Raw genomic sequence first — 15,845 nt, forward strand, 5'->3', positions numbered from 1 at the left:
CATTTAGCCACAAGGGGCAGCAAAGCCCCATGACAGAGAAAACTGGACACTCTCCAGTTCATCAGTGTCCTTAAACCCAGAACTGAGCACAATCCTCCACAAGGGGATGGCCAAAGCAGAGAGTACAGTGGGACTGTTACCTCGTTATTCCCGGAAGCCATGCTTCTCTTAATGTAGCCCAAGATAACATTTACTTTTTGGCTGCCATATCATACTGTTGACGTTTATTGGATTCACAATGCATTAAAAGGCTCAGATATTTTTCATTTAAAATATGCTGTATAGTCATGCATTCCCCCCCCCCATACTGTGCTGGTGAAGTTGGTTTTCTTTGTGCCTAAGTGTAAGACTTTACCTTTGTCCCTATTGAATTTCATCTTCTTAGGTTCAGCCTAAGATTCTTAGCCTGGCAAGACGTTTTTTGGATCTCACTTCTATTATTCCTCCCAGACTGGGGCAAAACACCTGCAGATTTGATAAGTGTGTGCCTTTACCATTTACCCAAGCCATTGGTAAAGACAGGAAATAGCACAAAGCCAAGCACAGAGCCCTGGGGTAGTCTGATGGAGACCCACTGACATGGAATCATGTCTCTTTGAGCCCAGCCATCCAGCCAGTTTGGAATCCATGTAACTGTCTGTCTAGTCTACATCCTGCCCTCATCTTCTCCACAAAAATACTATCAGATGATCAACTGTGAACGACTCAGCTACTCTAATCAATATAATGAGACAAGACAATTCCAAAGAACCCATAGTGAAAACTGTGATCCGCCTCCAGAGAGAGAACTGATGAACTCTGAGTGTAGGTTGAAGCAGACTTTTTCATTTTCTTTCTTTTTCTTGCCTTTTTTGCAATATGGCTAATAGGGAAATATGTTTTGCATGACTTCACATGTATAATTAATATCATATTGCTTGTCTTCTCAGTGGGTGGGGGAGGGGCTGGAGGGAAGGAGAGAATCTGGAACTCAACATTTTAAAAAAAGAATGAAAGAAAGAAACTGTCAGATATTGTATCAAATGCTTTTCCAAAGGTAACTAAGGGGTGTGGGATAGGGCCAGGGCTGGAGGGAACAGATCTGAGGCCAAGCCATAGAGCAATCTGCTACCCATGTGAGCCTGACTGAGATTCTGGGCATGGGATAGGCTTCATTTTACAGTCACAGATCTCTCAGCTCCAAGAGTTTCCAAAGTTGTTGGATTCATGGAGATTTGAGTATCCACTTCACCTGGAATCAGGATGAAGAGAAGCCTAGCTCCAAGTCAGCTTGCCAAGAGGAAGTTAGAGGGTAGTACTTGTGATTGGGAGTCAGCGACTCCCAAGAGACAGAAACTGAGCAGTGAGACAAACTGGAGCATTTCTTATCACCTTTTTGGAAAACTCATTCAGCTAACTGGCCCTACTGCCTGGACATCAGCCAACGTGAGGTATTTATCACAGCCTTTCAGAGTCACCATCCCAAATTACTGAGGTCTTCTAGGCCACAAGGCTTTGGGCACCAAGTGAGCAGGGCTGTTACACCTTCCATGAGCCATTAGAGGAAAAATTCTGGTCTTTTATGAGTTGCTTTCTCTGAGTGCACATGATCAGCTGACACTCTGTTGCAGGCCTGTACAACTTTCGGACACTTAAAGCCCTCCAGCTGCTTGCAATGGACCAAAGGATTTTGGGTGGCCCTCGAAAAATGTAGAGGAGGGGCAGCTAGGTGGCACAGTGCATAGAGCTCCAGCCTTGGAGTTAGGATGACCTGAGTTCAAATCTGGCCTCAGACGCTTGATGCTTAACTAGCTGTGTGACCCTGGGCAAGTCACTTAACCCCAATTGCCTTGCCAAAAACCAAAAAATAAATAAATACATATATATATGGGAAAATGTAGAGGAAAACATCATTTGTACATGGTGCGCAGCAAGCGACCCAAGGGCCACAGGTTGTGCAGGCTTACTCTATATGGTAGTTGATCCTATTTTCAGTAAAGTCTCATGGCCCCACTAGAGAAAGGATGTCAAATTCCTCTGGAACTGATTGACCAGCTGATGCATCTGTGGCAGCCTTGGCTGTATCGGGGAAGACAAAGTGGGCCTAGGCAAGACCCTGCAGCACATCACTGTGATGTGTATGGATGTCCTTGAGCTAGACTTCTAATGGCAAGCCTGTGGTGGTTTTGCCCTCCAGCCCAGTGAAGAACTGGCACAATAAAGTATTCGAGTGACTGAGAGGAAGGCTCCAACTCCTCACCATTATTGAAAGATTAAAGGAAGAGATTGATTAAAAACAATGGGCTGGCTTCATTCAACTTTGGTGGCTAAAGGGAAGTGTGGGTCTGGCAATCTGTAATTAGGGCCAGAGACTCAAGATTTCAGAGAAGCAGCCTGGCCAGACCCTGAGCAGCTTAAACACCAGCTGGCAAGGGCTCATCTCAAGGATCTCAATTCAGTACTTCCGTTTGGTGCACTTGGAGAATTTGGGCATCCCTAGGACAGCCTAGGAATTCAAAAAGCACTTTGAGTCAATGCTTTGAAGGGGCAGAGAGGCCGATAGAAGTGAAGCAGCCAGTCGGAAGCATGGGGAACAGGGGAGAACTTGTCAGCATTGGAACCAGGTGCCTGATTTAGAGAACCGTGGACATCCTCTTCATGTACCTGCTGGCAAAATGGAGCATGTGGCCTGGTGCAGGTTGACTCCTTTGCAGGCTGAATTGTACAAATGATTTCTCAAAGAAGCCAAACTTGTCTTCTTTGTCTTCCAGCAAGTCACTAAAGAAGCTATGTAACCTGCCCTCCCTCCCCCACCCCTCCTTCCCTCCCTCTCCCCCGTTTGATCTAAGGGAAGTGTATGGAAGAGGATGAAGGCATTTCAGGAGCCCTCGACTTATTTCCCTCCCCCCTACACATACACACAGTTGCAAGTCTGTGAAGCTGCAGCTTTCAGGGGTACTGCTGGACCTGGACTACATTCTGGCTGTGATCCAAAGGGCCAGCAGAGACAAGGTCTCCTTGGTGTCTTGTGTGTGGAGTAGCCAGGAGGCCAGTGTCACTGGAGAAAAAGAACAGAATTCCTGTGGAGGAACAAAAGGGCAAGAATATCAAAGGAATTAATGAAAAAAGTGGGAAGGAAAGAGGCCTAACAGTAGCAGATCTCAAAGTACAATACAAAGCCGCAACATCCTAGACAGCTTGATACTGGATAATCAGTGGAACAGATTGTATACACAATATACTGAAGCAAACAGGCACAGTAACCTAGTGTGTGATCATCTCAAAGATCCCCCCCCCCGGCCCCCACCCTGCCCGAAACACTTGGGAACTCTTAGCACAAAGCCAAAGGACTCATGGTGAAACCAGTTTTCCTGCTCTCAATACAGAGATAATGGGCTCTTTCTTTTCTTTTTCCTTCCCCTTCCCCTTTCCTCTCCCCTTCTCCTTCTCCTTCCCTTCTTCCCCTCCCCCTTCTCCTTCCCCTCCCCTTCTAGTTCCCCCTTCTGCTCCCCTTCCCCCTCTCCATTCCCTTTCCCCTCTTTCTCCTTCCCCTTCTCCTTCCCCTCTCCTCCTCCCCTTTCCCCTTCCCCCCCTTTCTCCTTTCCCCTCCCCTTCTCCTTTCCCTCCCCTTCTCCTTTCCCTCCCCTTCTCTTCTCCTTTCCCTCCCCTTCTCTTTCCCCTCCCCATTTCCCTCCCCTTCCCCCTCTCCATTCCCTTTCCCCCTTTCTCCTTCCCCTTCTCCTTCTCCTTCCCTTCCCCCTTCTCCTTCCCTCTTCCCCCTCCTCTTCTCCTTCCCCTTCCCCTTCTCCTCCCCCTCCCCCTCCCCCTGCCTTTCAATAAAGGCCAGGCTCTTCTAGCAGCAGAAACACAAGAAGTTCTCTTAGTTGGGGGGGGGGGGAGGGACTGACGACAAGGACCTGCCCTGGGAGTGCTGTGAGCACTATTTGCCCTCCCCCAGGCCACACCGTCACAGCAGCATGAATGGGCACTAGGTCCAGCAGTCAGCTGAGAGCTTTGACTAAGTCTCCAGCTTGGCCCAGGAGCGCCCCAGTGTGCACAAGAGTCCATATTTACCACCTAATGAGAAGCCTGCTGTTATCAACCCACCTCCAGGGCACTCTCCTTCCTTCCTCCCCAAATTCAGTGACAATTCGAAGGCTTTCTCTCCCCCCCAGGTCATGCTTCATCCTAGGGGACCTCAGCATACACTCTCTTCTTGTCCCCCTTTCCAGCCTTCGTTACACATGAACTCCACCCCCACCCATCTCTCCTCTGACTCCAAGCACTTTCCCTGGCTGTCCACCGTTCTTGGAATGCTCTGCCTCCTGGCTTCCTTCAAGCCCCAGCTCACATCCCACCTTCGACCAGAAGCTTTCCCAACCCCCTCTCCATTCTAGGGCCTTCCCTCTGTGGATTATTTCCCATTTATTGTGTATCTAGCTTGTTTGCACATATTATTTGCTTATTGTCTCCCTCATTAGATAGTGAGCTCCTTGAGAGCAGGGACTTTTCTTTGTAGCTCAGCACTTAGCACCCTGTAGCTCTTAATGAATGGTCATTGACTGACTCCCTTTCTTATTCTTAACTTTCTGCAGACTGGTTTCTGACCTCCTAATTTAACTGGAGGCTCTCTCCAAAGTTAAATTGATCTCTTATTTGCTACATCTAATGGCATGTCCTCATTCTGATCCTTCTTTACCTCCATGCAACCTTTGACACCATCCATCACCTCCTTCTTTCTAGGTTTTTGTGTCACTGCTCTCTTCCGGTTCTCCTCTTCCCTGTCTGTCCTTTTCTTCTCAGTCTTTTGCCGAATCTTCCTCCAACTCATACCCACCAGCAATAGTTGTCCTTCAAAGCTCTGTCCTAGGCTCTCTTTTCTTCTCCCTCTATAGTAGTCACTGGGTGATCTCACCAGGCCCCATGATCATCTTTATGCAGATGATTCTCAGATCTATTTGCCCATCCCTAACCTCTCTCCTGACCACCAATCTTTCATCTTATTGGACTTCTTAAACTGGATGTCCCATGAACATTGTAAACTCAGCATCTCCAAGAATGAACTCAAAATCTTTCCTATAAAACCCTCCCCTTTTCTTACCTTTCCTATGACTGTTGAGGGTACTACTATCCTCCTGACACAAGGGGTCACAATCCTTTACGTTGCTACCATCCTGTGGTGCCTCCTTTCCACATCTGTCTGCAGCTACTTCTGTTGTTGGTTGCTACTGCTCTGGTGGACACTGCTACTGCCTCCAGGGCAGGGGGCCTTCTGGTGGATCTCCCAGACTCCCACAGTCACCTGGGCACTCCTGTCTCCAAATACCCATTTGGTTAAGATCAGCAAAGAAGAAACCCTTTAGAAGGAAAGACACCATGGGTGCATGGCCACAGCTGCTAGCTGTGAGGTAGGCCACCTTTCCCCCTACAAAGCAGCTCATGCCAAGATGAAAAAGAGACTGAGAGCACAATTTGCACCTTGGGTATGCAGACTCACTTCAGGCTCAGCACCTCCTGAGTGCCAGCTCAACAACCTGATGATGAGTTCATTAAGGCTTCATAGCCAATTGGAAGACTTTCCATCATTGCACAGTACCAGGTCCCATCTCCCCCTGCTCCTCATGGCTTGAGGAATTATGGAACTAGTGGAGGAGGGAGTGATTGTCTAACTTACTTGTGACTGTATGCCACTGGTACATACCCTTTACTTTCCTACCTCCATGCCTTTACCCCTATGGTTCCCTGTGCCTGAGATACTCTTCCCCTCACCCCTCACCCCTCTTCCTGCCCAATGACTGAATAACTTCAACCCATCATTTAAAATCCAACTCAGATGTCGCCTTTTCCAGAAAGGCTTCTCCTGCTCCCCATTTCAGTAATTAATGGCCTGTCATTCTTGGGAAGTCACTCAGCCCTTGGCTTCTATCTCACTTATACACTTACTATGCACTATTTGGCTTACTGGCTATGTATCTATGCATGTCTCATGTCTTCCTACTAGACTGCCTCAACATCAAGGCAGAAGCTACTTTTTATCTACTGTTTGTATTCCCGACCCCATGGTAGTCCTTGGAACATAGTTGGTGCCTAATCAATGCTTACTGAATTGATTTGAACTAGGAAAGGTCCTTCCTGGGACCACTTCCCAGCCACAGTGTGGGCTAAATCAAAGCTCTAGGCAGTATATCACCTGGACCTGGACAGGAAACCCCCAGAAAGGTCTGTGTGTCTCTTCTCACACTCAGTTCTTCTCCAGTTACTAGATCTTCCCACTTTCAAATAGGAGAAAAACCTGTATTATGGGAGTTCCAGAGTTTGGCAGAAAGGTGCTCTAGGAACTAAGAGCTCAGCCTCCCTGCTGGCTCTGCCGATTTTGAGGCTGAGGCTCCAGCCTAATGCTCCCCTGCCTGATTCCTCTGTTCCTGCAAATCTGACCTTCTCCCCAAGCTTCCCCTCCCCACCAGGCCATTCAGAGCCTCCTTTGCTGGAATCGCACCCTCTTCCTGTCCTCTGGACCTGAGTCATACCCTTCCTTGTCAAAGACTGTAATAGCAAATACAGCAAATACCTCTTCATTCTGGAGGATCGCTTCAGCCTTGGAACACACCTCCTCTGTATCCTCTGCTCCTGGGGCCCCACCCTCTGCTCCTGGGGCTCCACCCTCTCTCTTATTTGGAGGGTAGAAAATGGCCATCGTAGAGCTCCTTCGAGACCCTCCATTTAAGGAGGGCGACCAGGCTAGCTCTCTCTTCTTTTCCCACCTGGCTGCCCCATTCTTGCACCTGGTCTCTTCCTTCTCTCCCTACCTCTCTCCCCACCCCCCTTTCAGTTTCCTTTTCTGCGTTGTCTTCCTCCATTCGATTAGAAGTTCCTTGAGGGCAACTTCTGCCTTTCTATTTGTATTCTCAGCCCTTAGCCTGGTTCCTGGCATGTGATAGGCACTTGATAAATGTTTAGTGACTGACTGACCTTCTGGCTCTTCCCTATAGACCTCTCAGGACCGGTGTAAGGACCCCATGAGACTGGATGGGAAGTTACCATTAGTAAAAATATCTTCTCCATGGAGCTTTCCCACCGGAGCTCAGCTCTTTCTCCACATACTGACCTACAATGCTATTCTCTAGGCCTCCCCTAGCCAGGACCGCTCAGTATTAGTACTTCATGCATGTGTGTGTACGTCTGCATGTTAAGTGTAGCTTCTTGTTTCCCCAATTGGAACGGCAGCTGAGAACAAGGACTTTGTCTTTTTCTTCTTTGAATTTCTACCGTCTCGCACGATAGTGTTCCTGTAGTAGGCACTTAATAGAAGTGTGTTAATGCTTATAATTAGAATGTGGAAGCATCAGGGAAAGGAGAACAGGGAAAAGTAGATTGGACTTGTCAGAACTTGGATCTGGAGAAGCTCTGAAGAGTCGTTCTGACCACTTGGGCTCTGGTCCCGACGATTTGGTGTGGGGTTGTTTCTATGGCTTCCCCATACTCTGCCCGTAGTCTGTACAGTAACAGAAGCCTTCCTGGAGGGCCTGGGGTGGGAGTCGGGGGAAAGGACAGGAGGCGAGGGGGCACTCGGAGGAGCTTCGGAAGCCACCTCCTATAAGTCGGCTGTCTCTCTTTCGGATAGCTCCCACCCCAAAGTCCTTTGGGGGATAGCTAGGAAACTGGGCGCGGCAGAGCGGAACGGGGCGAGCCAAGGGCAGAACCAGCCTCCCCCAGCACGGGTTGCCCCCTCCTGAGCTTTCGCAAGTCCCGCCCTGGTCAGAAGCCCCGCTGGGAGCTGTCCTTCAGCACCACACGCCGGCCCCAGCTGGGCTGGGCACTGAGGGAGGTGGCCGTGGTGGTTGTGGTGGCGGCAGTGGCGGCAGCGACGCTGACAGGGCCCAGGGCAGGTGGGGCCGAGCACGGAGTCCAAAGTCCCTTAAGGCCCGGGCCCCGGGAGGAAAGATCAGAATGCTGGGGATCTCCTCCACCCCCACCCCCTTCAAAAGAGTGGGGCGGGAGCCCGGGTTGGGGAAAGGGGCAGGGGCGCGGATTTGGACCTGGGAGAGGCAGGGTGAGGGGTGGGGGGTTGCTGGGGCCCCGAGCTCCTAGGGCAGCGGGGGAGGGGTGTGGGAGGCGGGAGGATGTACCGAGGCGCAGAAGTGAATGCAGCTAGGGGAGGGCTGGAAGCGTCCTCGCCACCAAGGAGTACAGGCTGCAGCGGAGAGGGGGTGGGGATGGGACTGGGGGAGGGGGAGGGGAGAAGGGGGGAGGTGGAAAGAGACCGGCGCAGGCGCATTCGGGGCCCCCTCCCCCCTCTCTCGATTTGCTGCCCCTCTCTCTCCCCGCCTCCCTTCCCTCCCCCCTCCCCGGGGTTCTCAAGGTGTTCTCCGCACAGCGGAAGATGGCGACAGACTGAGCGGGGATGGCCAGCGCGCGCCACGGGGCCGTCCCGCTCCGCGGCAGCGGCCAGAGCCGGAGCCAGAGCCAGAGCCAGAGCGGCGCGCACGGCAAGCAGTGGGGAAAGGCGCCCTGAAGCCGCGCGCTCGGCCCGGAGGGAGTAAGGAGGGGAGCCGGAGAGCAGCCAGAGCCGGAGAACAGTTGCTGGAGCCAGGGAGCAGACGCCGGAGCCGGAGAGCAGCCGCTGGAGCCAGGAAGCAGACGCCGGAGCCGGAGAGCAGCCACTGGAGCCGGAGAGCTGATCAGGAGGCGCAGGCAGCCCGGGAGCGCGGGGGGTGGCCGGGGCCGGGGCCGGGCTCGGACAGGGGCACTGCCAGATTGAGCCAGGTAGCTGGCGATGCCCGCGGCCGGGCCCGAGGAGTGCTAAGCCGGGCTGGGCCGGACGGGAGTCGGGGCCCGAGCGGGAGCCCGAGAGCAGCCGGAGCCGGGGCCAGAGTGGGAGCCGGGGCTGGGGCCGGGGCCGGCCGGACAGCATGAGGAGCTCGGGGCCGCGGCGGCGGCTGTCGCCGGGGTACCCCCCGTGGGTCCCTGCCCGGGCCGGGGACATCGCCTAGCGGGGCGCGAGGGGTGCGGGGACCGGGCTTGGGGGCCCAGGCGACCCACCCCACGACTCGGGCTCAAAAGGGGCCCGGCCCTGTCCTGCCCGGTGTCTCCCAGCCATGCGGCCGCCCAGGTAGAGCCCGCCCGGACGGCTACAGTTGGAGGAGCGTGGAGGGCCGCCTAGCCGCCTAGCGAAGCGCAGCGCCCTCCCGCCTTCCCGTCGGTCCACCCGCCGGTCCCATCCCTCGGGTCAGTCTGCCCGCCGGTCCTCTCGCCTGTAGGTTCCCCGAACCCCCCTGAAATATGATCAGGGGCGCGTGGACGTGGCCCCGGAGAGATGCCGCTGCGCTCACGCTCTGCTGCTGTTGTCGCTGCTGCTGCTGCTGCTGCTACAGCTGTTCCAGCTGCTGCTGCTGCTGCTGTGGCTGCGGCTGCTGCTGCTGGGCTCCCCGGCCCCCTCGGGGGGCCACGAGCAGCGACAAGCCGTGGGCTGACTCAGAGCGGGCGCAACGATGGCGCCTGTCACTGGCTTCGCTGCTCTTCTTTACGGTGCTGCTCTCTGACCGTCTGTGGCTGTGCGCTGGCGGCCGCCTGCGGGCCAAGGAGAGGAGCGGCTCAGTGAGGCTGCCCTGGGGGGCTGCCGGCCCAGAGCCCCAGCCCCGTCCCGAGGCCGAGCCTCCCCCGGCCATGCTGCTGCTGCTGCCGCCGCCACCGCCTCCGCCGCCCCCGGGGGGCAGCTGCGGCACTCTCCTGGGCAATCTGACCCAGGCCGCCGCAGCCCCGGGGCCGGGCTGTGGGAGCAGCTTCGACGGGGGCAGTGGCGGCGGCGGCGGCCGGAGCAGCAGCCTCGACGGGGGCGGCGGCAGCAGCAGCGGTGGCGGCCGGGCCGGCAGCATCGACGGGGCCGGAAGCAGCGGCCGCAGTAGCGGCCACTGGGGCAACCGCGGCGGCAGGGGCCCCTCTGGGCCCGAAGCGGCCTGCCTGGAGCCTCAGGCTCTGCAGAGACTCGTGGGCGCTGCGCCCCTGAGGCCCCTCATCTCTCCTTTGCCCACCTCGGGCAGGCCCCAAGCCTCTCAAAAGAACTTGCTGCAAGGCCACTTTCGGAACTACACCCTGGCCTTTTGTGACTCCTACTCGGTGGCAGACCTGCTGCTGGGCATGGCCCACCAGGACAGTCTGGACTGCAGCCTGGACGCCCTGTTGGCGGACTTGCTGGCCACCGGGCCCGGGGCCTGGGAGGCGTGTTTAAGCTGTGTCCAGCTGTACCAGCGGCTGGACGAACACGCTCAGGAAAAATACGACGAGTTTGACTGCTTGCTGCAGAAATACTTGCAAGCGGAGGAGTATTCCGTCCGGTCCTGCATAGGAGACTGTAAGGTAGGGGCAGGGGATGAGGGGCGGGGCCCCTGGGAGCTGAGCTGCCGGCCTTCAGTGAACCGCGGTCTGCAGTAGCAGCGGCAGCAGCAGCAGCAGCACAGTGAGGGTGTCAGCCCGCCGCCGCCGCTACCGCGCCGCTCCCGCCGCCGCCACTGCCCCCTACCCCAAGCAGGCGTCGATCCCCTTCCCCCCTTCCTCCTGCCGCCGTGTTAGATCTCTAGGCCACCCGCCTGCGCATCCCAGGCCACCCCTCAAATAAGCAGAGGTGCTTCGAGGTTCAGTGATTTAGTCAGGGTCACTCAGCTAGAAAGGGCCAGAGCTGGGATCGGAAGCCGGGTCTTCTGACTCGAAGGAGGCCAGGGTCCTTGCCAGTGCTCCAGGAGCCATCTCAGGACCTGCTCGCTCTCTCGCTCTCTCTCTCTCTCTCTCTCTCTCTCTCTCTCTCTCTCTCTCTCTCTCTCTTAGGGTTTCTCCTTTCGTGTTCCCACCTGTCAAAGGCTTGGAGTTCTTAGCTATGAAGACAGTCCTGTAGGGAATAGCAGAATCCCTGAGCCCTTGGCAGCCGTGTCTGGCAATTGAAAGTCAGAGAGGCACTGGCCAAGCAAGGTGGAGGCCTGGAGGGCCCCTGGCCCTGTCTCTGGCCTTCTCACTTCTGAGCCAGCCCTGCCTCTTCATTTCAATAGGGTCTTCCTAGAGGAGCCAAGGGAAATGGGAAGCCAAGAAGTATCCAGGTATCCAAGAGGCTGACCGCTTGGCATTCTGACTCCTACCCCTTTCTTGCTGCTGAAGGCCAAGAGCAGGGCTCTAGGGAGGGATGGGGACAGACTACCTCAGAAGGCATGGCCATTGGTGACCTGGGAGGCCTGGATTGGACATAAATGGGCAAGTAAGGCTCCTCAATGGCTCCTAGGGATATTGGCTGACATTCACCCCCTCATTACCATGCTCCATGAACCCCCAAAGCCTGTTCCTTCCGTCGGGCTTCTCTCAGAAGAAAGTGGTTGGGGCAGAACCTACCTGGTCTCCTCCAGCTTTATTCATTCAAAAGCTCCCTTACCCAGATCCCCCCAAGTTGGTCTTTGGTGTGAGTAGAGGAAAAGAGGAAAGAGTTGGAGAAAGGGGCTGAGCTGAGCTTCTTCTAGACTGAACGAGAGAGCCTAGTGGCAGACTGAGCCTGGATGTCAAGGGGGTGATGGGGGATGTAAGCTGAGTCTGAATCTACTGAGCTGCTCAAATCTTTGGCAGGAATGAGGGGGAGGGAGGGGGCAGTCAGTATAGTCACAGGCTTGGGCAATGAGGGTGGGCAAGGAGACCAGGGCAGATGGGAGCTCTTCCCGCCTCCTTGAGCATCAGGGGCTGGGTGGATTCCTCCTACCAAGTGGGCATTTGTTGCTAGAAAGTACTTTCTTCTCTGAGACCCCATGGACCCAATGTGCCACCCAACAAATGCTCTAACATCTCTGGGGCAAGAGGACGGATGGGATGTTGGGGTGGGGGGGAGGTCTTTGCTCCTGACTTCCCCTTCCTCTGGTTACTCTCCCTCCCTCCTCCTGCAGCCTCAGCTGACTCACCACCTCACTCACACTATCAAATAAGAAATGCAACCCCTTAAAGGCACACAGCCACCTAGAGAAACTGACCCCCCCTTTCCAGGCAATGTCAGAGAGAGACCTCCAGATCTGGAGATTCTCTCACACATACACACACCCCTCCAAAAGTGTCACAGAAAGACACAGACACACCCACACCCACAGTGCTATCCACACAGGCACAGACAGAAGCGCTGTCACACGCACGTGCACACACACACACACACACACACACACAGACACACACAATTTGTTTCAAAGAGGAAGAGGCACACATCTTTGGTGTCAGCCACTAGCACACAACCGCAGACCATGTCAGAATGCTTCATATACTGACGATGTATCCTGGAGACAAAGCCACATGGCTAGCCAGGCAGAGAAATTGATCCCCTGCCCCCAAGCCCACAGCATTGATTTTTTAAAAAATCAAACCCCAGAATTCATTCCATAAACAAACATTTATTGAGCAGCTGTTATGGATAGAAGACTGAGCAGGCTGGAAGGGAGGTAGAAGGCATCATACAAGAATAAATAAGACAGGGCCCCAGGGTCTCAAGGAGCTTAGAGTCTGGTAGAGGACATGAGACATGTATACAAATAACTCTGATACAAATTAAAGTGTAATGAGTCCATAAGAGATATCAAAATTGTGAGACTAAATAAGAGGCTCACTGCTAGATGGGGGGTTGTGGATCTCCTGGGGCTCCTGGAAAAGTTGGACCTTGAAGGATGGGTAGGATTTCAACAGGTGGAGATGGTGGGACAAAGCAGGGCACTTGGGGAGGGGGTTGAGCACAGGTAGATCTCTGCTGGGGCCGGTAAAGAATCCCATGGAGTTTGTCACATTTATGGAATTCACATTGCATATTTCCACTGGGCTGGATCCAATGACCATATTTTCATAATTATAACTTCAAATAGTTCAAATTCAACTACATGCAGCCATTTCAAGGGATTCATTATTAACCTAATCGAGACCTACCTGTACTCCCAGATGGGAGATGGATGGGCCACTGAAAACTGCCCTGCAGGTTTCTATTTATCCAAATTCCTAGTTTCCCCCAGAGTTCCTGCTGTCTCATTTTCTTTCCTCTTCTTTGATTGTCCCTCCCCCTTTATGTGCTGCCTTTCTCCTGCAAGTGGCCTTAGAGACACTCAGCCGAAGTCCCCTCCTCTCCTCTGCCTCCCGCACCCCATGATACATCCCTGTGTTCCAGGGCATAGGACCTAACCCACTCCAAAAGTCAAAGATGCAAATCCCTGAGGGTTGTTACGTGAACCTTGGGGCTGATTTCACATGTTCAGGTCCTCTTGTTCATCCGCAGACTCAGCCTCTGTCACTTCCTCTCCTAGTTGCCCTGGGAGATCCCATAACCTCTTTTTGGGTCTCTGGGGGATGAGAGGACAGTCAGCCCTGAGGCCAGGAAGCTTCTTCTCCAGTGCCAGCCCAGCCTGATGCTCCCTGCTGAAGTGACTGAATGCCTGGGGCCCAGCCATGTTTGGTGCTTCTGAAGCCCTTCTGCCTTCTCCCTTCAGCCCTTGTTTCAGGCCCCGCTGATCATGCCTGTCCTCACTGCTGCCTGTGACACCTGCTAATTTAGGGCCAACTGTGACATCTCCTTAATGGGATGCTTGCTTCCTTTCTCAAAGCAGAAAGGAGACGTACCCAGGCCCTGGATCCCACTGCCTGAGGCCCCCCTCCCCCCAGCCTTGCCCACCTCCCCACCACCACCATCCTGTGGCCTTGCCCTTCGATAGCTCTGTCCTCAGCCCTATGACGCTGTCTTAGGTGTTTCTGGGAAACTGGCCTCAGCTGGGGGCCACTATATTTTCTCTGTACTCTCTTACATGCGAGGCAGCTTCATGGCCTTCCATCTGGGGCCCTGATATTGCCCCCTGGCGGCAGTTCTGGCTCCAGAGTCCTTCCCTTAATCCTCAGTCTCGTTCCTGCTCCAGACCCTTGAATGCTTGGTGGACAGGGGAGGCTAGGTGGCTTCAACACTTTTGACTCGGAGAAATGGGAAGGAAGCCTGGGAGGAAGTTGCCTTCAGCCCTCCTTCCCTGCTAGGCTAGGGTCAGAGAAGGAGCAGAGCAGATCTGCCACCTGGCACCCCAAGACTTACTTACCTAGGCTAGCTGGGCCCACTGTTATCGGTGCCCAAGACTGGCCATACTTACCCAGGCTAGCTGGCCCCACTGTTGTTACATGTGCCTTGGGTGATAGATGCCTTCTGCCTCCCTACTTCAAGCAGGATTCCATGGCCTGGAGCCAAACACCCCTGGCAATGGGCAGAGGCAAGTTAGGCTTGGGCTCTCCCTTGACTCGTATGCAAGCCTTAGTCTAGACTAGCAGAGCAAGGGAAGCAAATACTACCCTCTGCCCTGCTTATGCCACATCTGGAATGTAAATTGTTTTCAGATCTGGGTGCCACATTTTAGGAAGGACATTGATAAACTGGAGGGCACCCCAAGGAGGGCAAGCAGGCTGGCTATAGAGACTAGGAACCGTGCCATAGGAAGATCTGTGGAAGGAGCTGGGAACGCTTAGCCAGAAGAGAAAACTGGAGCTAGGAGTGGGGACATCACAAGCTTTTGGTGAATCTGAAGGGCTGTTCTGTGGAAGGGGGCTTAGCTTTGTTCTGCTTGGCCCCACAGGGCAGAACCAGGAGCAGTAAGTAGTGATAAGAGAGGCCAAGATTTCAGCTTGATGTAAGGAAGAACTGTTTAACGATGAGAAGTGTCCCAAATTGGGACGGGCTCCTCCGTGCCCACACGGTCTGAACAGAGACTGGCTAACCACTTGTAGGGGACGCTGTAGGGAGGGGTTCCGGCTCAGGTGTTGGTTAGACTGAGGTTCCTCCCATCGAGAGACTCTGGGATTTCAAACACCCTCTTCTCTGTGGCAGTGCCCTGGCACCATGCCTGCTGGGCACCAGGAGTGCATGTTCTCATTAGAATTTCAAAGCCAGCTTCCTGCAGAGATTAACCCCTGTCCTCCTGTCCGTCAGCCTCTTGCTGCACTACAGGCTTCAAGGTACCAATGAGCAGAGCTCTGCAGTAGGCCTCCCTCACCCTGGGGCCCTTGCCGGCCTAGGAGGATACCCTATTTCCCCAAACTGTATGCAGCTACTGTTCAGGTTTCCTCCAGCAAATGGTACTTGTCACTTTCTCTCCAAGGGGCTAGCTTAGGAGAAATTGGCCCGGTAGTGAGCGAGATTGCCCCAGTGGCCTCAGATGTCCAGGTTACAGTTCTTTCCCACCTCCTAGTCAGAGTGCTTCTGGTCTGTCCCCTGCTCTGGTCAGCCTCCCAATCCCCCCACAGGGGGAACTTGGACCCATCACACCTCTGCCCTCCACACCTGGTCAGCCTCCTGGGCTTCCCATTGGAGGATAAGGGAGGGGATGGAGAGGGGCTTTTGGTCCATATGCCTCTTGCCCCTTTGCACCAAGGGTCAGGGCTCTACAAGCAAGCTGCAGGGGGGGGGGGGAGCTGGTAGAGCCGAACCTTTGACTTGCTCTTGTCACCTCTCTGGCTTCCAACACCCTCTAGCACCAGGGGGCCATGCCTGGGGCCTCTTCCTGTCCCATACTCCCATCCCAGAGGTAGCCTTTCCAGTAAGGGCAAGATGGCAGCTCAACTTGGCCTCCCCCCTCCTGAGCCAGCATTTTCAGGATGGCGGATGGAACTTGGAATGAGAACCAGTGCCAGCCAGGGAGAGATGTGGGAGGAGAACTACAGGGTCCTTACTTACAGGTTCAAGGAGGGATGCTGTTCATGGGGCTAGGAGGGCAAGGGAGATGATAGATTAGTCATTTCCCTTCTAGAACCCCAGAGGGTTACAAAGTGCACGCATACCCCTGATCTCATTTGGTCCTCATCACAGTCCTTGGATGGAGACCAGATAGTTTTATCTCCATTTTGCA

At 54.3% G+C, this 15,845-nt stretch overlaps 1 protein-coding gene and 1 pseudogene across 1 annotated transcript in view; both read left to right on the plus strand.

Annotated features, from left to right (window-relative positions):
* LOC110201043 (DNA repair and recombination protein RAD54-like) overlaps nt 1-3,099 on the plus strand; it is a 31,609-nt pseudogene extending 28,510 nt beyond the window's left edge.
* Nucleotides 3,100-9,258: 6,159 nt separating this feature from the next.
* The window catches only part of NALF2 (NALCN channel auxiliary factor 2), a 32,443-nt gene continuing 25,856 nt past the window's right edge, over nt 9,259-15,845 (plus strand). Inside the window, exon 1 of the mRNA XM_078147816.1 lies at nt 9,259-10,332. Within this exon, the coding sequence (XP_078003942.1) occupies nt 9,259-10,332 (1,074 nt within the window). The remainder of the gene's footprint in view (nt 10,333-15,845) is intronic.

The sequence above is a fragment of the Phascolarctos cinereus genome, unplaced genomic scaffold, assembly GCF_003287225.1.
Source record: "Phascolarctos cinereus isolate Bilbo 61053 unplaced genomic scaffold, phaCin_HiC Scaffold_8;HRSCAF=390, whole genome shotgun sequence".
Lineage (NCBI taxonomy): Eukaryota > Metazoa > Chordata > Mammalia > Diprotodontia > Phascolarctidae > Phascolarctos > Phascolarctos cinereus.